The sequence below is a fragment of the Ursus arctos genome, unplaced genomic scaffold (assembly GCF_023065955.2).
Source record: "Ursus arctos isolate Adak ecotype North America unplaced genomic scaffold, UrsArc2.0 scaffold_3, whole genome shotgun sequence".
Lineage (NCBI taxonomy): Eukaryota > Metazoa > Chordata > Mammalia > Carnivora > Ursidae > Ursus > Ursus arctos.
In genome coordinates this window covers 25,791,858-25,816,377 of record NW_026622985.1, presented here as the reverse complement: position 1 = coordinate 25,816,377, position 24,520 = coordinate 25,791,858, and the positions used below count along the sequence as shown (strand labels likewise).

General features: G+C 34.9%; 1 protein-coding gene across 2 annotated transcripts in view; it reads left to right on the top strand.

Annotated features, from left to right (window-relative positions):
* SEMA3E (semaphorin 3E) overlaps positions 1-24,520 on the top strand; it is a 255,930-nt gene that overhangs the window by 205,665 nt on the left and 25,745 nt on the right. For both annotated transcript variants that reach the window (XM_057304254.1, XM_026504656.4), the window contains exons 6-14: positions 7,990-8,109; positions 9,213-9,355; positions 10,599-10,713; positions 11,119-11,188; positions 14,065-14,209; positions 16,386-16,608; positions 19,373-19,464; positions 21,698-21,739; positions 23,368-23,534. In XM_057304254.1, coding sequence (XP_057160237.1) covers positions 7,990-8,109; positions 9,213-9,355; positions 10,599-10,713; positions 11,119-11,188; positions 14,065-14,209; positions 16,386-16,608; positions 19,373-19,464; positions 21,698-21,739; positions 23,368-23,534 — 1,117 coding nt within the window. The remainder of the gene's footprint in view (positions 1-7,989; positions 8,110-9,212; positions 9,356-10,598; positions 10,714-11,118; positions 11,189-14,064; positions 14,210-16,385; positions 16,609-19,372; positions 19,465-21,697; positions 21,740-23,367; positions 23,535-24,520) is intronic.

Genomic DNA, 24,520 nt, shown 5'->3' with positions numbered 1-24,520 from the left:
TGAATTTGGCAAGGTCGGTGTAGCTTACTCTGACAGGGAAAGAATTCGGTAATGTAGTATTTTATGGCCACACATGTTCTCGGCTGAGGGGTTAAGACAAGACTTCAGCGAAAGGCTGACCATCTTGAGACCACGATCCTTCTTTGTTTCTTTGTTAATTGTGGGTCACGCTTACTGTTGAGTGTCTGTTGACCCTAAGATGTGCTTTCATGATAAGAAACTCAAATTTGTTACAATATATGTCATAAAGCTAACAAGGCCCCCAAGGGGTAAAAAAATGTGCTGGCAAATCTAAGAACATCTTATCATTTCTTAACTTTACATACAGTCTTCATTTCAGTTAACTTAAATTCAGTTGGCTGAAGATCAGGTGAACTAAAAAGCTTACCAAGAAACTGAATAAAGAAAGATGATTTGCTGGGTAAAAGACAAGTTAATGAACATGTTTTAATTAAATTTATCATTTAATTTAGAAACGGAATGTTAGTATCTTGCAGTGATTCCATGTGAAACAAGACTTAAGGAGTAAAACAACCTCCTTGTTTAGCTGTGTTCTGAATGTTCACAAATCAGTCGAAATGAAATCATACATTAATTAGAGTTGCTCTCCAAATGCCACTTGATATTAACATAATTTATCTTGGTGGCATATAAATTCATATCACAGGTGCAATATTTCTACATGTTTAGCCACATTTTCCCCTGCTGTGATTACTAATTTTCTATTAAGAATGGTCTTAAGGAAGTGTCTGAAGAATATAAGACATTAAAACCTGGTTTTAAAAACACCTTGTTGAAACAATGAAGTATTTAGTAAAATAAATTGATGTATTAACTTGCCTATACCTTTTATTTCATCTGAAGATAGTACTTATATTGCTACCAAATTATTGGGTTTGGTGACTAGCCAAATAAAAATTCAGGAAATACAGGGGCGCCTGGGTGGCACAGCAGTTAAGCATCTGCCTTTGGCTCAGGGTGTGATCCCGATGTTATGGGATCGAGCCCCACATCAGGCTCCTCCGCCATGAGCCTGCTTCTTCCTCTCCCACTCCCCCTGCTTGTGTTCCCTCTCTCTCTGGCTGTCTCTATCTCTGTCAAATAAATAAATAAAATCTTTTTAAAAAAATTCAGGAAATACAAATATATGTATTTAAGAGAAGGGGAGAAGGGGTGATGAGCAGAGGGAGAAAGAGAATCTCAAGCAGACTCCATGCCCAGTGGAGAGCCCAAAATAGGGCTCCATCTCAGGACCCTACATCATGACCTGAGCTGAAATCAAGAGTCGGAGACTTAACTGAACAAGCCACCCAGGCATCCCAGGAAATATTTTCTTAAGTCATATATCATTTTGGCCAGGAAGGAAAATACTGGCTGACTCCTTTTCATCAGCTCTGTTGGATATAATATTGCAATATTCTTAATAAGTTTATAACACCTTCAGTAACTGCAGGATTTTCCTTACACTTTGCCCTCTCAATTCTATTGCCATTTTTTATTGCCATTTTTTTAACGTTTCATTCTGTGCCAGATTTGTAGTTCCAGGTGTAATTTCATATTTACCGTACCTGACCTGACTATGCTACGCTAACATGCATGTTACTAGCATTTGGGGGAAAACCACTCTAATTTGTCATGTACTTTTTCTTTGTTTTCAAAGCGTTAGCTTTGTTGTTAGGATATTTTTTCGATGACTTCTCAAGTTAAAGACTTATTAAATTTTATTTTAGCAAATAACCATGAATAAGATATTTTAGGCACTGAAATTTTCTTCCTGCACTCTTTTTGGTCCTATGTTACCCTTTTTAGCAAATAAAATTACAAAAGTTTACAGCTGCTGAAATTTTCTTGTACTTTTATTCATAATAATGAGACCTTTGTGAATATATCTCCTCATTATATATTCTGTAAATTGAAGGTCAGTGTTGACTGAGTGAAAGGGAGTTGGAAAAATACAGAGGAAATTTAAGTGATTATTTCAAGCTATTAATAGCATTAATTTTTTAAAATAAATGTTCCTTTTAAATTAATTATATCAAGGACAGAGTTATGAATGAATAGTTCTGGCACAAAATATGACCTAATAAATATTAGAAAAATAAATGAAAAATCAAAAGAAGATAAAATGTATGTCTTTATAATTGCAACCTCTATAAACGTTAACAAATGAAGTATATTGCCTTATTTCTTGAATTCACCCCAATTATACAGAAGTTTAGACTTAAAGTCATTCCTTTGCCATGTTCCTGTCCCTAAAGAATGTCTATAATTCCTTACCCAACTCTGTTGCTCTCTCACATTTGGCAAAATGCCAATTATCCACATGCTCGTTGTTGCTTCTGGCTATAACTACTAGTTTCTATGGGCCTCTTTGAATATTTTGCTTATGGATTCCTCAAAACAAACAAAAGTTATTATAAGGATAGAAGAAAAAAAAGTCCAAACAACAGCTATATAACTAATACAAGGATGTATTCTGCCTGGTTACTTTCATCATCTTAAGCAGAGTGGGAGTGTGGACTGAGCTGTGGATGTTGGAATATGTGGATCATTCTTTTCCATCCCGATCCTCTCGTGTGTATCTTGTTTCTATATGCAATGATGCCTGCTGTAGTCATTCTACAAAATAATGCATCTGATATTAGAATGATTTTCTAACAAAATTATACAGCTGTTATAAATTGAAGCAGTTACATCAGTCTTTAGCCATGTGCTGTCCATGAGGCAAATATAGTTCACATTATTTAGATGTGTAGATATTTATAACACAAATAGGAGAAATGCTTGAGTAAAACTTAAGAAGATAAAAAGCATGGAAAACTGAATTTTGTCTTACCAAACAGTTAAAATCTGTATTTCCAACTAAAAACTCAAATTGATTAGTAAGTATACAGTCCATGAACAAAGCTGTTGATAAGTTTCATAAAACATGAAGGCAGTGCGGTATGTTTAAAACTTCAGAGTTCTATAAAAAAGGAATTATGTAGAAAACTATTGTAATGACATATTTTAACTTAGAATTATTTACAGTGGGTTTGTTTTTATATTGCCAAGAGTCAAATGATTCTTAACTTTCTTCCATATAAGCAGTTTAGTGTAGACACAGTCTTTGGGGGCTGAAACCATTAGGGACAAATACTGGAAGAAAAGAGTCCTTGTGTTCCTGAATTAAAATTATTAAATATAGGCTTTTTAAGGAACAAAAATTCAGGGATCTCTGTTATTCATATAAATGCCTGATAGTTTTTTCTTTCTTTTAGTATTTTTTCCTGAAGCATTTTTGAAAAATCAGAATCTTGTCCTGAGTTTTTATTGCATTTCATAGCTTATTAAATATAAAAACCTACATTGAGAAATTAATTCATTGTGCTCTTCATGAATTCGACAAACGCTTATTGAGCATTTTCTGTGTTCCAGACACTGTGCAAGATATTGGGGAACAGAGTATATAAGACACATCAAGAGGCCTGTTCTAGTGAGGCATAATGTCAAACATATAAGCAGTTGGTTAATATAGTAGGGTGAGCAATATGATAGAAATAGGCAGGGGGGCTATGGTTAACTAGGAATCATTACAGTAACAAAAGTTTAGTCAAGGAAGACTTCAGAGAGGAAGTGGTCAATAGCCAGGTACATGGGAGGTGACGCAGGAAAGGAGATGCAGAATTCAGGCAAAACGTTTCCAGGCAGAGAGAACATAAAAGCTTGGCGGGCTCAAGAAATTACGTGTAGGTCTCTGTGATTTTACAAGTAATGAAGACCATGAGATATATCGAACAACAGATTTCAAGCTGGAGGCTTAGTATGACAGATTTCCGATGCAGAACTCTCCCCCCGTTCTTGTGTCTGTACAGAGAGCCTATGTTGAGCATGACAATAGTAAGTTACATTCACCTGTCAGAACACCCTGTGGATGCTCTATTTTTTTAATAATAAGCGCACTTGACCATCTAAAATTAACATAACATCAGTTACCATCAGAATGCAGTGCTATAACAAATGAAATGTAATAAATGGCATAAAAATCAAGTTGGTTATTTATATTCAGAATATTGAAATAGATCAGACACCAGTTAAATTTATGGCTAAGCTAATACATTTATTAAATATTATGTCTTTATAGACACACAAAACTGAAAACTTGGATATTTCTGCTCTTATCATTGGAACTCTAAAATGTATTTTTTTATTTATATGAAACCTTTTTTTCAATCCATGAAAATATGATTTATCCAGATTTTTTTGCACTCTGTAAAATACCAAGGTGTTGATTCACAAATTTACCCTAATGATATCAAATGGTTATAATTTTAAAGTTTTCCATTGAAATATTTACATATGTACTTTATGTATTTGCTGTAAATAGTATCAATTGTAATGATGCTGAAGTTGGCTCATTTAATTACTATTAGGTAATATTTGTGTCTAAAGACTTATTCTGCTTCATGATTTTTCATTAAAGTTTTTTTCCCTTAGGAAAATGTTTTACCAAGCAGAACTGTTATCTTTTAGTATGAATTTATTTTGTTCTTTACACTGATAACAAGCTATGAAAGGAGAATCTTTCCCTTCTGAGGAAAATCTAACATTTCCAACAGAAACACATTTGGTTCAGTTTACACAGCATTGAGTTTTTAGCACCTGTCTGGTTTCTTTGAAGTTTAAGTCACACAGTTCATATTGTGTTATTTGAATTGTTCACAAACTGTTTTCTTTTATCTGAATACAAAAAGGGAAATGGGGTGAAATTGGTAATACATCATCTTTTCCTTTATGCAGATAACTTGCCTTGAATGTGGTATTATTCGGTATCATAGGGCTGCCATCTAGTGTCTCTAAGGGGTACTTGTTTAAGTTTGTGAAATTGATTAAAAGGAGTAGAATTTTGATACGGTGTTTCAGATTGGGATAAGTGCAATAAAATTGTTGTGAACTAATATGAAGATTATGTTCCCATAATAGTAGTGTTTTCAAATATCAGAGTTCTAGAAATGCTTTAAGAAATTAAGTCAAATCAAGTATTAAAAACTTAATAGAAAACTGTCATGATTTTTAAGAAATCTATTTTTTGTACCCATTGTGCATTAAGCATTCAGCCAAGTTCATATTAGAAAAATAAGTTTTGTTTAGAATAATTTTCCAAAATGGACTTTATGTTTTATATGGGAATATAATCAAGTTTAATAATTAACAACAAAAACACTTCAGAAGAATCCTTGCTTTGGTTGTTCAGTAGTCAATGAACCCTTTTATGGGTCACCTCATTCTTTCATGCCATAAAGTTGATGTTCCCCAAGGCCTTTTAATGAATTTAACATGACTCTCTTTTATCCATGTGCAAGTAGTGCAGAATGCCTCCCATGAACGGATCATATCCCTAACCACTGAATGCATTTTATCTCAAAATACGTCTTCTCCACATACAAATATAACTTTCTGATGAATATAACATTAACTGTCTTGGATATAAATTGCATTGCTTTTTTCCCCTTATGTTACCGAAGAACATGCTTAAATAAGAGTTCTGATACAACTTTTCCGTATCAAATTATATTTTAAGTCCAGAGCATCTTTGTTTTTCATTTTCTGTTACTTTCCTTATCACACCTCTCACTTAGCATACATTCGAGTGTACAGGATGAATTCAACAAATACAGCTCTTTTTTGTTTTTAAACTTGTTACCTGGAAATTTTTCAAATACAAAGAAAAATTGAAAGAGGAGTAAAATTTGCACCTTTATACCATTTACCTAGATTCATCAATTGTTAATACTCTGACATATTTACCCCTCTCTCTCCTGTTTCTCTTATATTACATATATGTATAGTTTAAAAGCGAATTCCTCAGTGGGAAACCTAGATTTTATTTATTTCCTGTATTTTCTTAAGGTATCCTTAGTGGATTTTGTGAACCAAAAGAGTTATTTACATTTACTTTTCTTTGTATAAATGTAAATTAGTTTATTATTACAACATTTCTAAAAGCTTATTTTTGCTAAGCCTTCAAATTCAATTTATATCTCATTTTTCTGTTTTTAAATCTGCTTTAACAAAAGCAATTATCTTCACTTTCTAAAGAGTAAGTCAGTTAACTCGAGTTGAAAATAAACTACTTTATAAAGTGTCCTTTTACAGTTCATTTGATTACTTTCTCAAATTTTAACCCATACAAGCATGTTTAGTCTATTCAAGTTTTTTCAAAGTTTTAAAGGCCTTACCTTCAAAAAAACCTTTTTAAATATTGAAATCATTTTTAAAATGTAATAAAATTTATAAACAGGTTCGCCTGGGTAGCTCATTCGGTTGAGCATCTGGCTCTTGATTTTGGCTCAGGTTGTGATCTCAGGGTTGTGGGATCAAGCCCAGGGTGGGGCTCCCTGCTCAGTGGGAGTCTGCTGGAGATTCTCTCCCTCTCCCTCTGTTTCCCCCCCACACCCCGCGCTCTCTCTCTCTCTCTGTCTCTCTAAGATAAATAAATAAATCATTAAAGAATAAAATGTATAATCATGAGATCAAGTTCTCAAATTCTGTTTATACAGTTGGTCAAATTTTTACACCTATAATTTCGATAATTTTAATTCTAAAATTATTCAGTTAAATGTATTAGAGAATTAGAGATATAATTAATTTGAATCCTCTTAAACTTTAAAGCATTTCAAATACTGTGTGTACATATTCATATTTAACAGAAAACATCTTAATACCTTGAGTTCAGTATAATCATCAACTCTATATTTTGAAACCTGTCCAGAGTTACATGATGGTCATCATGAGAATTTTACCACCCTAAATCAAGGGTGCTGCTTCTATTGATCTGCTACTATCATTTGCTTCTTTTAGAGATTTTGCCAGGGACAGGCCGCTATGCCCAGGACAATCCCTCTGGCACCACTCACGGGCACACTGCTTATCCTTTGTTGTCCCTTTGACAAAAGAGAACTGCAAGTTCCTATGCTTCAGAGGTGTTAGTCTTTCTGCAGTTCCCTTTACCTTTATTTTGTTTTTCTATTTGTTATTTTTTTCCTCTTCTCATAAGCTATTTTAGTGTCTTTCTGGTTATCTCTGAGGACACATTGTCATTTCTTGAAACCCTACATACACTTGTGATTCCTTGGTCTGATTTTAAGTCTGGGTCCTCTAGTGCATGTTACAACTAACTCCATTCCTTCTCTTAACTGACTGATAAGATAATGAATTCTTTATATCGTTCCCATCTGAGCCACACACTTACAAATAAATGACAACTAATTGGATTATTTACAACTTTGTCAGACTTTGTGGTTCCTACAGTAAAATCATGTTCATGGTAGCAACCTCTTGTTCCAAGAGGGATTTGAGTTAGCGGTCTTGCATATCATACCAATAATAATAATATAAAAATTAATAATAATACCCTGATGATATGAAGGTTAAAAGAAGTTTAGTAAAATAAAATGAACTAGATTACTTGTCAAATATTCATATAGGTCTGGAGTGCCTGGGTGGCTCAGTCTGTTAAGAGTCATACTCTTGATTTCAGATCAGTCATGATCTTAGGGTCATTAGATCAAGCCCTGCGTGGGCTCTGCACTCAGGGGGAAGCCTGCTTAAGAATCTTTCCCTCTGCCCCCACTTGTGCATTCTCTCTCTTTCTCTCTCTCTCAAATAAATACATCTTAAAAAAAATATATTCATATAGGTCTTAGTATATGCCAGCTATTATTTGAAGTGTTTGACTCTTTACAATATTTTTGAGTGGTATTCCTGTTTGGAAATGGGGAAACTGAGGCCTAGAGAGGTTAAGCAACTAGCCCAAGTTCACACAGCTAGTAAGGGGCAGTTGATATTCCAGCCCTAGCAATCTGACAGTGCAATCCATGCTCTTACAATGGTATTCATAAGGTCATCTATACAGTACACCTGGATATGTTTGATGTAATTGTGGCTTGCAGATTGTTGTCAGATCCAGAAACAAATACTGACTTCTTTTTAACTGATGTTTCCATGTAGGTAGTGAATTGTTTGCTGGACTCTATAGTGACTACTGGGGTAGAGACGCTGCAGTCTTCCGGAGCATGGGGCGACTGGCTCATATTCGCACCGAGCATGATGACGAGCGCTTGTTAAAAGGTAGGGTTCAGGAGAAAAAAGTATGTATATCAGAATTGAAAACAAGCCTGGAACTCATGGGAAATTTGCCATTTTGATAATAATAACAATACAGATGTCTTTTACAGTTTTTACAAATTTCAGAATTTTAGTAATATTTAGTAATATTAACATATTATCTATCATGTGCATGTATCATTTTATATCAAAATGGACTGGCTCTATTTTAAAACCAAATTGCCATCATAGCATTACTTAGAAATCAGGATTTAAATGAAGAAAACAAACCAAATATATGAAGAGCAAAAAAACCTTCTTTTATCCAATAAGTTGTTTTGTTTTCTCTTGCCAGTTGGTATAATTTTGGATGAATTGATTGCTTTGCTCATTTTAATGGGATCACACACATTGTATTTAGAGACAAAATTCTAGGAAAATCACTAGCCATTCATTGACAGAATTCTTTGTAAGGGATGGTGTTTATGTTTTGGCACACTTGCCTGTCCAGGGATTAAAATGCCATTTAATAATGAATTTTTAAATTTTTTCAGCCTTTTTATTAAGATTTAGAGTGCATAATCATTATTGGCAGCATGTTATCATTAAAATATTTGATGTAGTATATTAGTCAAGGGTTGTTCACTGAGATCCCTTAGACTACAAACACAAAGACTTAAATTTTCTACCTTAAAATTAAAATGGTCTTCCATGAGCTGCACTGGTAGATAATGTATGAATTTTAAAAATGATAAACTTCTCTGCTCAAATATTGTACATGTATTTCTGTTGACTTTTTATATATACGGGAGGAAATTTGTGGAGATGATCACTATTGTGCCCCTAATCTGTTCTTTTGAATGCATTTAAAGGTATGTTGTTTGAAATTGGTTTTTCCTTTCTTGACTCTTATTTTCCAATTAAAATGTCCTCTCCTAGTTCTAAACAAAACTGTTGGTTTGCAAAGAAAATGAGGGTATCTACATGATTTTACTGTTCATACAAAATATAGAGGAAAAGACTTTATTGAAACTGAACCATTCATGTGATATGTAATTTATTAGAATAACCTAGCATTTTCTTGTGATAACTATTTTACTTTTCTTCTAATTTTTTTATATCTGTAGAACCAAAATTTGTAGGTTCGTATATGATTCCTGACAATGAAGACCGAGATGACAACAAAGTGTATTTCTTTTTTACCGAGAAGGCCCTGGAAGCAGAGAGCGGTGCGCACGCCATTTACGCCAGGGTGGGGCGACTCTGTGTGGTGAGGACTGCCTTTTTCTCTCCTTCTGCGTGCTTATCTCAGATTTACCGTCAGGCCTTGGTGATTGCATAGTAGGCTTTCTACTTCAAGATATTTTCTAGTTAAAAAAAAAAAAAGATATTCTAGGATTCTGTAAGCTGCCTAAAACCAGTATTTGCTATGTAATCTTTAGACTTCCCATCTCCTGAAAGTTTTATCTTAAAAGAGCTGTGCCTTGTGTGTGATCTTCCTCACACTCAAAACCACGCTAAGAAGAGCTGGTCTGTAGTTAGGCTGCACTTTTTCCCACACAGAAGTTTGAGCTTCCTTTTTATTTTATTTTTTTTTAAGATTTTATTATTTATTTGACAGAGAGAGCCAGCCAGCGAGAGAGGGAACACAAGCAGGGGGAGTGGGAGAGGAAGAAGCAGGCTCCCAGCGGAGGAGCCTGACGCGGGGCTCGATCCCAGGACTCTGGGATCACGTCTTGAGCCGAAGGCAGACGCTTAACGACTGAGCCACCCAGGCGCCCCCCCATTTTTAAAAATTAATTTAACCAAAGTCTTTTTAGTTTCTTTAGTCCACATTCTAAGTAATTTATGTTATGCTTCAACAATTCACTCGGTTGATTCTGTAGAAAAAAACATCTGTGGTTGGTTGGGTATTCAAATAGGCTGTTAGCAAATGTTCAAAACCAACTGAAGTAGCAATATGTATTGAGAGAAAGCTAATAATATTGCAAATGTAAAGTTACTTTGATATTTAAGAATAAACTTAAGAGGAAATTTATATATACATATATATGTGCATGTAGTACATTTGTGTGTGTATATGTATGCAAATATGTATGTACTGTGTATGTGTGTGTATGTATTTCAAGCTTTTTTTTCTTTTAGAAAAAGAAAGAATGGATCCTTTCTGTATTTCCAAGATAAGCAGATTATTTATCATTAAAATAATATTAAAGTTCACTGTGTTATCAAAGCCACTACTTTATATAGGATAGACCACTCTATTAACATTCTTTAGTACCTGGAAAGCATATTTAATGGCCCAGAGTGGAAGTGTACTAACAAGGCAGAATGTGCAAAGCTCAAGGAATTTTGGGGGGATTGCACGTATGGTATTATTTGAGGATTAGGCTACATTTTCCGGATTAAATTTAAAAAATTACAACCGTTCTCATCTGCACATCTAATAATATACAATTTGTTGTTGTTAGAAGCTCTTTAGGTACTCACTCACCTGCTTTTGTTCGTCACAGAATGATGTAGGTGGCCAGAGGATACTGGTGAATAAGTGGAGCACTTTCCTAAAAGCCAGACTGGTCTGCTCAGTACCAGGCACGAATGGAATAGACACCTATTTTGATGAATTAGGTAAATCTTCTTGAGAGAATTGAATTTTACTCTTTGATGTGTAGTCCTCTCTACCCCTCACTATCTCTAGCACGTATGGGAACTTGCTTCTTGCAATGAGCAAGTTTCTGTTCTTTTCATTGTGGCCAGATCCACACGGTGGGGTCAGGGGAGTTGCAGGAACAGGAGATCCCTCTGAATAGCTGACAGTCAGCACCTCGTTCCTTCCTTGAGGCCCAGCTCAAGGTCATCCTGAACAGCCAAGTGTTTCACTCTGTTGTGATTTGGTCATGGGCGTACGACTGTGTACGGAAAGGAATTGATGTCTTCAATCTGTAATGGGTTCTAAGCTATTTTATGTCAATAGATTTTCTTTACACGCAGAGAGGACTAAAAGTACTCATGTAATGGTCTTTAATTTTACAGAGGATATTTTCTTGCTGCACACCAGAGATCATAAGAACCCAGTGATATTTGGACTCTTTAACACTACCAGGTGAGAAATTTATATGATCTATGAAAACATGAAACAAAATATGCCTTACTCCTTTACTGTGTATGTAAGTAGGAAATACTGTTGACCCATTGTCATTGTCTATTATTTTATGTTACCAATTTCTCTTCATTCTCTTATATTTGCAGTTGTTCTTTTATTTTTAAAACCATGGCCTCAATTCAGATCTTTGTTTCTGTTTGAAGCGCCCCAGCATCCTTCTGTGCTCAATATCCTAATCTCCTTCCTCTCTGACCTACAACAGAATGAATTTCTTATCATAGTTTATAAGATATTAGTTCCATGCTATGGAGGCTAGCATAATTCTTTTAATTGTTATATAGTTTTCCGAGTAAGGTTTTCAACGCTCTCTAGCAACTGTTAGCCACTCCGCTTTGGAAGTTTTTCCTATGAGATTATACCTTGACAGAATCTGTGTCTAACTCATTAGGGTTCCATCACTATGGTTTTATTTACCCACCTGTCTTGCTTCAAATGACTTTCTCTTCCAAAACTGCTTTATATCAGTTCTCTGGTACTTGTCATTGCTATCTGTAAGAAATATTCGTTGATATCTTAATCACAGAGTACTTTGCTCACTCCTTTACCCAGGTTGTCCTGATCCCATGTAGATTCGTAGCAAACATATATTTATGATTTGCCTTCCATGTTTTAAATTTAAATAAGCTGTTCAAGCTTAGGGCATATAATCTATTATTTTTCTCTTTAACATGAGAGTGTTGGAAAAATATGAAATGTTATTTCACGTGTGTCAATACATGAATGAAAAAATATCATGAGAATCAGTTTTGGTTGAAAGTTTACACATGTAATTTCCTGAGTGTGTCTTTCCAAATAGGGGAGAGTGGGGGTGAGATGACTGGAATGAGAAATAAAGAATATACCTTAGGGCTGCTTGGGTGGCTCAGTTGGCTAAGTATCCAACTCTTGATTTTGGCTCAAGTCATGATCTTAGGGTCTTGAGATGGAGCCCCGTGTTGGGCTCTGCTCTCAGCGCAGAGTCTGCTTGAGATTCTTTCCCTCCCTATCCCCCTTCCCTTACTCTCTCTTGCTCTTGCTCTCTCTCTCTCTCAAATAAATAATTCTTAAAAAAAAAAAAAAAAAGAAGAATATACCTCAGTTCTTTGGACAGGGATAGAATGATCGAATTCCCTTCCTCTTTTGCATTGCACTGGTCGTAAACTATATCATAATCATGTCTACCTTGTTTGCTCAGGGTCTCTCCACAAAGCTTTCGTTTGTTTTTTCAACAGGTGATTCCTTATGCTCACTTTGAAAAAAATAATAAAGTTCTTTCGATAAATATTGTTCTATTATAGGGAGACCTTTTCTTCAACAGAGAAACATGGAAACAATTTTGCTCTCAGTTCTTCCTTGATGCAAAGTAAAGTAGCGAATATAGACTGGTAGTTGTCACAGTCTACGGAAAATCCCTGACTTTTTTTTTTAACTTCATCTTTATTCTTATGCCAGTGAAGAATTATACACCGAATTCTAATTCCATGGCTTTATATAATAAAAGCTACAGGATAACCAGAATAGGTTCTCTGTGGGTTAGTATGGTCAGTTTATAAGCTACTTTCCGAAGTGATAGCATAATGGATCTGTCTAGATTTCAAAGACAACACATTATTTTCTTCCATAATTTCAATTTTGACTGTTCAATTTATACCTAAATCTGAGGAAAAGGCTTCCCAGCTGTTACCTGACGTAAAGGTTGATTTTTGTAGCATGGTGATCAAAGGTTTATTGCCACTTCAGTTGCGAGACTATCTCTGGTTTTCTCACTATCGTAGGCATTTCCAATTGCTTCAAGGTGTGTTATAAAATGTGTGAATTGATGTCCTAAGACAGTAACATAACCGCTGTTCCACAGGTGTCTCCAAGTGTAGGAACTTCTACATTTAGAAAGACCTGCACATTGTGCGGAACACTTGCCCAAACATTGATTATTTTGATTATCACAGGAGCTGGGGACATGTTAGCATTCATTCAGATCATGCCAAATTAAGGAATACGGCCATATTTTTAAAACAAATCACTTAAAAATGTCCTTTCGCAGAATCTTCTCACAAATGCTGCCAGTGAAACTTGCTATCGTTAGTCATCTGCTGTCTTTATCCTTCGAAGTAGAACTTTTTATTAAAAAAAAAAAAAAGATTTCAGTTGTTGCTAGTTCTGGAGGTAAAGAATCTGAGTTTTATATAATTGAAGTCATTTTCCCCCAAATTAATGTAGTTTAGTCCAGTCCTCTTTTCCCTCTGGTACAGTTGCAGTGGCCTGGAGGTCACGGGAGGAGGGGATATACAGCAAGCTTCTTGATGCCTTTGTGACCCCAAGGTAAAGAATGGAACAAAGCCCCAAAGTTTCATAAGACTTGTTATTTGATCATATACACTGAAAAATCAAGTAAAATTTGAACAGAATTAGCAGTATTAACAGCATAGTGATTAGGCAAACACTGTCTACTGTGAATACGAAACAACATACAAGGAGATAAAGCTTAAAATGAATATTCAACTTGGGAATTAATCATTTCAAATATTCAGGCCATATTTTCCTTCATAAAAATATAAAAACGTGGTGTCAGATTTAGCGATAATAAAGTGAGGTGACAGATGTCACTTTTCTTAGTCTAACAATATCATTTTCAGTTTATTGTAATAAGATAAAGCAATGGTAAGTTTTAGAGTTCCAGTACTTAAAATATTGCAGTAGTTAATATTTCTAGAATATCCCTTATCTAAGAGATTGCAACTTTTTTATCCAAAAGACTTCATCCTTTTCTCTGTAGTCTGAAGGGTGTGACTAGCTCAGCTAGTCAGTTCCAGAATAGTAATTATCTATTTTTTTTCCAGTAATATATTTAGAGGGCATGCAATATGTGTCTATCACATGTCTAGCATCCGGGAAGCCTTTAATGGACCATATGCACATAAGGAAGGACCTGAATACCACTGGTCACTCTATGAAGGAAGAGTCCCTTATCCAAGGCCTGGTTCCGTAAGTTTAGGCATTTAACAAAATATTCTTCTTTTTTAAAGGCTCTCTTAGTAATATTTTGTCCAGTGTTTCAGATGCTTTAGAAGACTTCCACTAAACAATTAAGAAATTCTACACCCAAAAATATGCTTGATTACTTGTACAGTAAAGAAATAATCCTTCTTATATCTGGTTGTATGCTTTTTATTTAATGAAAACGTCTGTGATGAGTACATCTTAGCATTATAAAGTATATATTATCATTGATATTTTGGCTGTCTAAGTAACCCCAACTGAAATTGTATTTTTAAGATACTGGTGAACACAGACACATCCAGTAAAAAGAGCATCATATCCCTCCACTTCTTCAGAAGAATTAGTGTCACATGCAATTTCCAAGGGGAAGAACCTTATCAAATAATTACATTGTAATATTTGAGTCAGCCTCTCAGCTCCCTAGGCCAAACTTTCTCCTTACTTCTCACTCTAGCTTAACTGGATTAAGCTTTTTCTCTGCCTTGCCAGAATACTTAGCATCTCATTCAGTATCTTTGCTGGCTCCTAGAAGAAAAATGCCAATACAAAAGTGCCACTAGAGTTCCAGAAGTTTTACCACTGGCCTCTGTGCACTCATGCTGCCGAGATTCTCCCTAACTCGCCATGCAGACTTCTGTGCTTTTACTTAACACATGTATCTAAAAATGATGATGATGATAACGATGTTGGTTTTGTATCGTGTGTCCTGTGCGCACAACTAAGTTGGCAAAACGTAGGCTCATTGTATGTGCTCATGGACCATGGAGAACAGACATTTAACTTGTCGTACAAGTCGAAGTCTACATTCTTTTGAGCAGCTGGTGAAAACCCATCACTGTGCTGATTCCTCAAGTACTTGAAGTGAAGTAGGAACCGTTTTTGCCGAGCCAAAATCCAAAGTGGAAACAAACCTTACCTCCATTAACAAGTGTAAAGCTTTACCATTTCAATCATTCTCACTAGCTTAAAATTATTACTTCCAGTAAGACATAAAGTATACTTTATTTCACTCTATTGATTGAAATTACAATTTAAATGGAGAAAACCCACTCCTGTGGCTTTGCTGGAAATGCTTCTTGAAACCACATGGTATTAAAGGAGATTTGGAGGAAGTGACTGGTTACTGAACTGCTTCCAGGCTGGGCCAGAGTGTTTCCAATTATGTATCATGTAAGTACTCTCCAGTGAAAAATTCAGGCCAAATTAAGAAACATGACCTGAATTTTAAAACAAACCATTAAAAATGCCCTCTTTGCAGAATCTGATTACTACACTACTGTATTTATACCCGAAAGCGGAAAATTCTTTATCAACATAATCATGCAATTGCTGCTGATTCTGGAGGGAAATATACTAAATGAGGAAGTGTTTAATAGTGAGCATGAATCAACACAGTTAAAGGTATTCCAAGAAGTAACTGAGGTGCTATTGAACATTTATTTTTTGAATCAGTGATTTAGGAATTCAGGCATGTTATAGCAAATATTTCTCGATTTCTCAATTTATTGTGTTGAATCCACACAGAAATAATATAAACTCATACAGATTACAGAACAGAGAGGGTTTTTTTGTCCTTAATTAACACTAACAGAATTGTAATATAGGTTTCTTTGTTACAGCACTAAAATTCTATAGTCAGTGAGTCCATTGGAACCATCACATTATTATCTTAGTCTCAGTAATAGGAAAACTGTCTTGTGCAGTTGTGATCCTTAATCCAGGGTGGGGGATTTAACACAACAAAGAGGCTTTTTTTTTTTTTTTTTTGCTATGAAAATAACATTGTTTACCTTCGGAAGTTAATTTACAATGTGAAAAAATAAATTTCAGAAAACGGGGGCAATAACAATATTTATGTTAATATGCATTTTTACCACCCTTGAATTTTACCAGTATTATTTAGTACTTCATTTTTCCAAGATTTCACTACTTTCTTTGTTTTTCTAGAGCTGCATGTTTGGAATAATTCAGTCTTTCTTTGCAGTCTTTAATGCACATTTTATTTCTCTAATGATTTTATTTCTCTAATATGTGGTTAGTAGATATTTCTAAGTGCAGTTGACTAATTGAACACGTCCAGTTTCCTGATTGTTTTCATATTGATAATAAATGTGTTCTTTAGATTTAAGACAGAAAAAAAAATTATCTACTTGTATTTCAGTGTGCCAGCAAAGTGAATGGTGGGAAATACGGAACCACCAAGGACTATCCCGATGATGCCATCCGATTTGCAAGAAGCCATCCACTTATGTACCAGCCCATAAAACCTGCCCATAAAAAACCAATCCTGGTAAAAACAGATGGAAGATATAACCTGAAACAAATAGCAGTAGATCGAGTGGAAGCTGAGGATGGCCAATACGATGTCTTGTTCATTGGGACAGGTAAAGAGATTAGAAAGTACTGAGACATATATGTTGAATCTTAAAATCAATAACATTATTAGTATTTTAAAAACCTACGAACATATCTGTTAATCCAGTAGACCATTTTGCACACTGCTTATTCCCTGCAACGGAAGAGAGGATTTGGGGCAGTTACAGCGCATAATTCCTGATACACAGTCAATACTTCATATCTTTGAACAAGTGAGTAAGTGAAGGATTGAGTAATTGATGTTAATAAAAAACACTGGTTCCAAGCAGAACTTCTCGACGAGGAAGGAGGCCACCATAGCAAGGATGGCTGTGCTGTCCATCCCCCAGGTCCACTGCTGCCTTCGGCTGTTCAGTAAGGTCTCAAGGGCTCCTAAACCGCTTGGGACAGTAACTTCACCTAAATCTATCATCACAACAGTTCTTACCAGGCCCCATCAGAATCAACCGTTTGTACCAAACAGGCCAAGTGATACTCGTAACGGAGGTAAACTTTTAGAGCAAAGCTATAATATCCTGCATTACTGAAACAAAATAATAAATATGCTAAAAAGTGATACTTTCAAATAAATCTACAACTTCAGTTAATTCCACACATTAGATCTAGCTTGTGGAAGAGAACTTGGAATCTTTTAGCATCTGGGTAATATAGAACAAATTCCGTCAAGTACTTTAAAATTCTATAGCCATTTAAAAAGCCTTTTATTATTTTTTTTAAAGATTTTATTTATTTATTTGACAGAGAGAGAGACAGCCAGCGAGAGAGGGAACACAAGCAGGGGGAGTGGGAGAGGAAGAAGCAGGCTCCCAGCAGAGAAGCCTGATGCGGGGCTCGATCCCATAACGCCAGGATCACGCCCTGAACTGAAGGCAGACGCTTAACGACTGTGCCACCCAGGCGCCCCTAAAAAGCCTTTTAAATGATCATTTCTTTCTTTTTTTCATATGCATGATAGTCATTGCTACAGCAGTTGCTATTTAGAAGAGTAAGCATCCTACCATATGTAACTTCAGTCATAGACATAATTCTACAGAGACATTGCATATATGTAGATCAGGAGCCAGGACATAATATTAGTATTGGTGCTTGGGCTTCTCCATTCATACTTTTTTGAAAAAGCAAAGATTTAAGTAAGGAAACATTCATCTGATTTGCAGAAATTGATGTCTGGTGTAGGCTATCTTTTATCCTTATTTTGCGAGGTTCATGTTAATGTGCTCTGCACTGTGGATTCAAGATTAACAAAGCATCACATTTCTTTAACAAACTTAAAATTACTTGGTCATGCATGAATTCACTCATAATGACATCTAGTAGAGCTTTTTTTTTTTTTTTTAAAGTTCCATAAGCAAGAAGAATATTTGATAGACCTAAGCATAAATTAAGCCTGGGAAAAGGTATGTTATTTTTCAGTGTCCTGGAAAGCAGCAGTCATATACAGTATATCAATCCAGGAGTGTTTTTGGAAATACTTTCTCATTAGATTGACCAAAGCTGTCTGAGAAAATTCCGGAAATATCAGATATATACTTATGCTATCATGTAAACGATGTTTAACTCAGAGATATCATTATACTGAGCCATAGCTTTACAGCACAAAAGAACATATTTGATGAAAGTGTGATGAGTACAACATTGGAAAATCCCACCAATTGTAGTTATTTTTCTGCATGTGTGTGTGTATGTGTGTATGTACAATACTGTATATAGGGAGAGAAAGTCCTTCTTGCAAATCACTAGTTGCAAATTAATAATTTGAAATTCATCTTTGCTTTTTGTGTGATATAATAATTTAATGTTTATTATGTGTTCTTGGCTTAAAAATTATAGTTTGTATTCCTTTTCATGTACTATACGGGTTATTGTTACTAGTTTTATTTTAAACAAATTTTATTAACCCAACCACAAAATTTGATAATTTTTAAACAAATTACTTAAATACCGTATAATTCTTAGGTCATTACCTCCAAAGTGCTAATTTTTTCTGAACTGTAAAATTTTAGCACTGCATCAAATTATTCTTACAGGCAAATTAGTGTCTTATTAAATTTTTTATTGAAAAGACCAAGCTGATAAAATCAGGTATAATAAAAATTTGGTGGAATTTTGAAATATGAATTTAAATTTATAAAATTATTAATAATTATGGAATCCAGACGATTAGTGCAAGAGTACTTATACTCTTTTCTCAGTAGTAGATACTTGAATTTTTCGTATTAAAAGTGTGTATAGGCGGGGCACCTGGGTGGCTCAGTTGTTAAGCGTCTGCCTTCGGCCCAGGGCGTGATCCTGGCGTTCTGGGATCGAGCCCCATGTCGGGCTCCTCCGCTGGAAGCCTGCTTCTTCCTCTCCCACTCCCCCTACTTGTGTTCCCTCTCTCGCTGGCTGTCTCTATCTCTGTCAAATAAATAAATAAATAAATAATCTTTTGGAAAAAAAAAAGTGTGTATATATATAATATGATATCAAATATCATTATATATAAGTACATTTTTATTTCTCAGTCTTTAACTGAAATTCCAAATCAGATTATTTGAAAAATAATTACATGTTATTTGGTCTTATTTTTTAGCCAAGCATATAAAGTTATTTTTTTACTCTTTGAAAATATGCATATATAAGTAGTCATATTGCTTCAGCTAGCAATGATTATCTGTTTCATGCATCTAAATCTCAAAGCTTATTCAAATTCATAGTCCCTGCATGGTTTTTAATTGTTTTGGAAACCAGATTGTGACAAGCTTCTGGTTTATCTCTTTTCCTTTCTTACAGATAATGGAATTGTACTGAAAGTAATCACGATTTATAACCAAGAAACAGAATCAATGGAAGAAGTAATTCTAGAAGAACTTCAGATATTCAAGGTATTTTTGTAAAAAAAAAAAAAAAAAAAAGAAAAGAAATCACCAATATTTATGTATTATAGACAATTGCAAATGAGTTGTAAATAGGAAAGATGTTAGGTCAGTTTTTTTTCTAACGGGTATGTTGTGAATTCAGAGTGAATTTGAAGTGAGAAATGGTTTAAAATCTATGTGATTATTGTAGATTATTCAAATGAGAAGGCCAGTATTTCCCCAGCTAGCATGAAAAGAACTTCAGTATATGAACTGTGATTTAAAGAAATAACACATACCACATATGAATTCTAGAATCATTATTGCAAAGTCTCATTTTACAAATGTACTACCAACATAGTCAATTAAAACAAAGCAGTAGGTTTCGTGTTGTGGACATTGTGATAAATATATTGCTTTTTATCATATCTATTACCACAAAGAATTTACTGAAAAAGAAAACTAAAAAATGATAATGCAAAGGTTAGACATGACAATTGTATGTATACATACACACAGAGAGACACACACACACAGACTCAAGTGTCAATGTTTGTGGCAGGTGTGGTCTTTAAAATCACCGTGAACACTACATTAGTGAATACTGGCCAATGCTCCTAGGGGACACACGCAGTTAGGTTCCTGTGAGTCTCTAGTCACAACATTTTTGTCACCTGGTCAGTATATAACATTGGTCCTTTTGTGTTTTTATTGAAAGACACCTTATTTAGTTTATGTTGTTGATTAACGTGAAGCTCATGATCCACGGCATTATAACGCATGCATAAACAGAGCTTACTTAACACATGTATTTTCCCATAATACACATCACAGCCTTTCGAAGCTTTGAAACACTAGACTGCACTTCAGCGCTTTGCTTAGAGGCCATTCTAAACATCAGAATTGCCTATAAAAAGCACAAGAATGTGGAAACTGTGGCATTAAGTAGACCATGAAAAGGACACTTGTTTAGAATACAAGAGCTGAAACAAGGAGACAATGTCGCATTCATTGATCTCAGCTGGGGTTGTACTCGTTGGGCAACCAAAATTTATTACCTCTATGTGCCTGCATGTGCCCACGAACACTGTAAGTATTAATAGTGGGATTACAAATGAAGTTTAGCAAGTAAGCAAAGTTGTAAAACAAAACAAAACAAAAGTCTGCAAATTATGAAGATTGACTGTAGTATATGTTTGTAATGGATACGTATGAAAATATTTTATTGATGAAAAACAGTTCGTTTCACCTTGGCTGTCCTGGAGATTAGATTCCCCATAGCCACACCCGAAGTTAACCACGTTCCTATCTCAACCAGGGCAGCTATGTTTTTGTTTATCTTGCATATTGGATTTCTGCGTCAGATTTCATTTCACATTAGGGATGATAACTCCCCTATGAGGAGCACCTGCCACAGTGTTTTGTTTATATCAACCCTAAGAAACACCGTCACTGGAATGAATAAATGAGGTGTGCGTGCCTGCATAAAGGGTTCTGTAGTTGAAAATATTGAAAAAAATATTTACACAGGGGATCAAATTTTCTCTTTGAAAAAATAATTCTTTGAAGGATAATCATCCGCAGAGTGGATCCCACCTGCCTGTTGCTTGTCTACTGGCAGAATCCATCTGAATTTGTGGTACTCATTTGAGACACTTGAGTCTTAATCACCAGCCCTAGAATAACAGGCTCTCAAAGCTGTGTTATAGATCATCCTTCCTCTGTTGCAATTTGAAGACAATCAAGTTACTCATCTTGCTCAAAGCATCCTGGGTTCATATTGATTGACCATGATAATTCCAACAGAAAAAGTATTTTATTTAGGCTTGTATTTAAACAATTAAAGTCACGCGGTTTGTTAACAATATCACCTATTCAGAAACATAACTTTCACTTCTAATGGTTCAAATACTTCATAAGAAAGAACGCTGTGATCGACCATTTATTTAGAGATACTTGAGTTTCCAAAGCTTGAGTAATATTCAAATGCAAATACAAGTTATATTTCAGAAACAAATGGTAAGCTATTTAGATTACTCACTACTTTTTTCATCTTACTTATCTGTCCTATTCCATTAAAGATAGTTTTTAAAAGAAAGCTATATTTTAGTGTAATTATATGTTCCTATTAATTTGCTAAAATGAAAGCTATAGGCTAGCATAGAACTAGTCATATACCTAATATGAGTTCAGATGATTTACAACCATATTAAAGTATGTTCCTGTGTTTCTTTAAAAACTTAAAAAACTTTTTTTTCAGAATCCTGTTCCTATTATTTCTATGGAGATTTCTTCAAAGAGAGTAAGTTTGTGTGTATGTGCATGTGTACATATGTATATGTGAGTCAAGGTCCAGGATAAAGAGCAGAAGTAGATGTGCTTATACATGAACAAGTTACAGTTTTATTCTGCTACAACTATATAGCGACTTACATGTAATAGATTTATTTTTCTATTATTAGAGGAAGGAATAAGAGTAGATTTACTTCTATAATCATGATAGGATGTTATTCTGTAATTTTTTTGTTAGAAGTTTTTGCAAAACTAACGGTAAATGATCGTAACACAAGAGTGTGCAGTGAAACATAGACCTCCTCTCCACTTCACTAGAACCAGTTTCTGGTGCAAATTTCTCCAGAAATAGTTGTTGCATATAGTATCTCAAATTTATTTATAAATAACTATTTATGTTTAGGCAAACAGAAACGTGTAATGTTAATTGTTCTGCTACTTACTGTTTTTACTTAACAATGTATCTTACAGTTTATTCCCTCAATCTATGTATATATCTGTATCACTCTTTTAAATGTTACATGTTAGTGTGCACTATTGGTGGGAATGTAAATTGGTGCAGCCAATATGGAAAACATTACAGTTTCCTCAGTGTATTAAAAATAGAACTTATGATTAAACAATTTCATTTCTGGGTATGTATCCAAAGGAAACAAACCACTAACTCTGAAAGATACCTGTACCCACATTTATTGTGGCATCATTTACAATGGCTAAGACATGGAAACAACCTAAGTGCCCGTCAGTGGATGAATGGATAGAGAAAATGTGACATATGTGTACAGTGGAATATTATTCAGCCACAAAAAGAAGGAAATCCTTCCATTTGTGACAACATGGGTGGGCCTTGAGAGCATTATACTGAGTGAAATAAGAAAAGACAAATACCATACAAACTCACTGATGTGTGAAATTGAAACAAACACAACAAAAAGAACGAGTTTGTTTTTTTGCAGAGAACAGTTTGGCAGTTGCCAGAGGCAAGGGGTGGGAGGTGGGCGAAACGGGTGGACAGGATCAAAAGGTACAAACTTCCAGTTATAAAGGAAGACCTGGGAATATAATGTACGGCATGGTGATTATAGCTAATGATACCCTAACGTATGTTTGAAAGTTGCTGAGAGAGCACAAAAAACAATTCTACCTATGTGTTGAGGAATGTCAACTGGACTTATTGTGGTGATCATTTCACAATACAAACAAATGTTGAATCCTTATGTTATACACCTGAAACTAATATAGTGTTATTTGTCAATTGCATCTCAGTTTAAAAAGTGCAACAACAACAACAACAGAAGACCATTTACTTATCCAGTCTGTTCTTGGGCATCCCTAAAGTTCTTTTAAAAAGATCTACTGTGTTAAATGACGAAAGAGGCTTTCTATTTATGTAACAAAAGAGCAGTCAACTTCTTGAGATTTTTGTCAAGCTCAGTGTAGCAGTTTTGTTACTTGGGCATCCAGGCCTATAAAAGTATTTCAGATCTTAGAGAAATGAAAGTACCAGTGTTCCGTTACCCATCCTGAGAAACTGCAGTAATTTAAGTGAACAGTCACAGAAGTGATTGTGTATAAATGTGAATTTCCGTGAGCGTTCTGTCCCTGTCTGCTAGTGGCCTCTCTCTTTGATGTCTCCAGCAACAGCTGTATATTGGATCTGCTTCTGCCGTGGCCCAAGTCAGATTCCATCAGTGTGACATGTATGGAAGTGCTTGTGCCGACTGCTGCCTGGCCCGAGACCCTTACTGTGCCTGGGATGGCATATCCTGTTCCCGGTATTACCCGACAGGCACCCAGGCAAAGAGGTGAGAGAGGCCTCAATGGATTATTTCCCTTGTTTAGAAAAGCCATAGCACTTTTTAAAATATTTTTCTTTCTGTACACATCCCATGAAAATAACCATGTTAGTTTTGTTTAAATAAGCCATCGTAGTCATACTTTGTTCATAATATAAGCTTTGAAAGTTGAATTTTCCTTGAAAATAACTCCTATCAGTTATTGGGTAGAGATTAGAGTTTTTATTGTTGTTGTTGTTTTTTTTAACCCATGTTTGAATCAATTCTTCCCCCTCCTGCCACTTTTGCTGCAAGACATGGAACCAGTTTAGATAAACTTAAAATGTGGAAATGTCAAGCCACCGCACATGAGGGAGTCAAAGACTTGAAAGAAAAATAAATAAATAAATTCTAAAATACATCCTGCATATGCCCCATGTCCTCTCAACCAGCTGGTCTTCATTTATTTCATTTTGAAAGTGAATATTTTAACTCCTAGGCAAATGTATGACCTGTATAATTAATGAAACGTGTGATTTAATTCAACACAAATGAAAGGTACTTAGAGACCTCCAAACTCTAATGTGTACAATTCAGCGAGATCACTGCCACTTGTAAGAGAAGGTAAATCTCAGGATTCTTTGAACAGGAGATGTTGAGGTCCGGAAAGTATTTTGAGGGATGGAGATATTTCTTCACTCAAGCCATATGAAATTGTGCGTTCTTTGTGGGAAAACATAAAGGAAAATATTTTTATTTATAAGAGAAGAAGCATTTATTTTTTTCTCCTAGTAAAGTGACAAAAGACAATATAAAGCAAAAACATAGAACTATATACAGTTTCCTTACTGAAAATTAAGTTTTTATTAATTCAATTATTTTTACTCTTCCACTCTGGGTTACTTCAAACTGTTTTTAAAATATAATTTAACCCACCTTACTATAGTTATTATTTTTATAAGTTCACATTGGTAGTAGAACCTCATTTTTAAAAAAGTCACTCATTCAGAACCTGC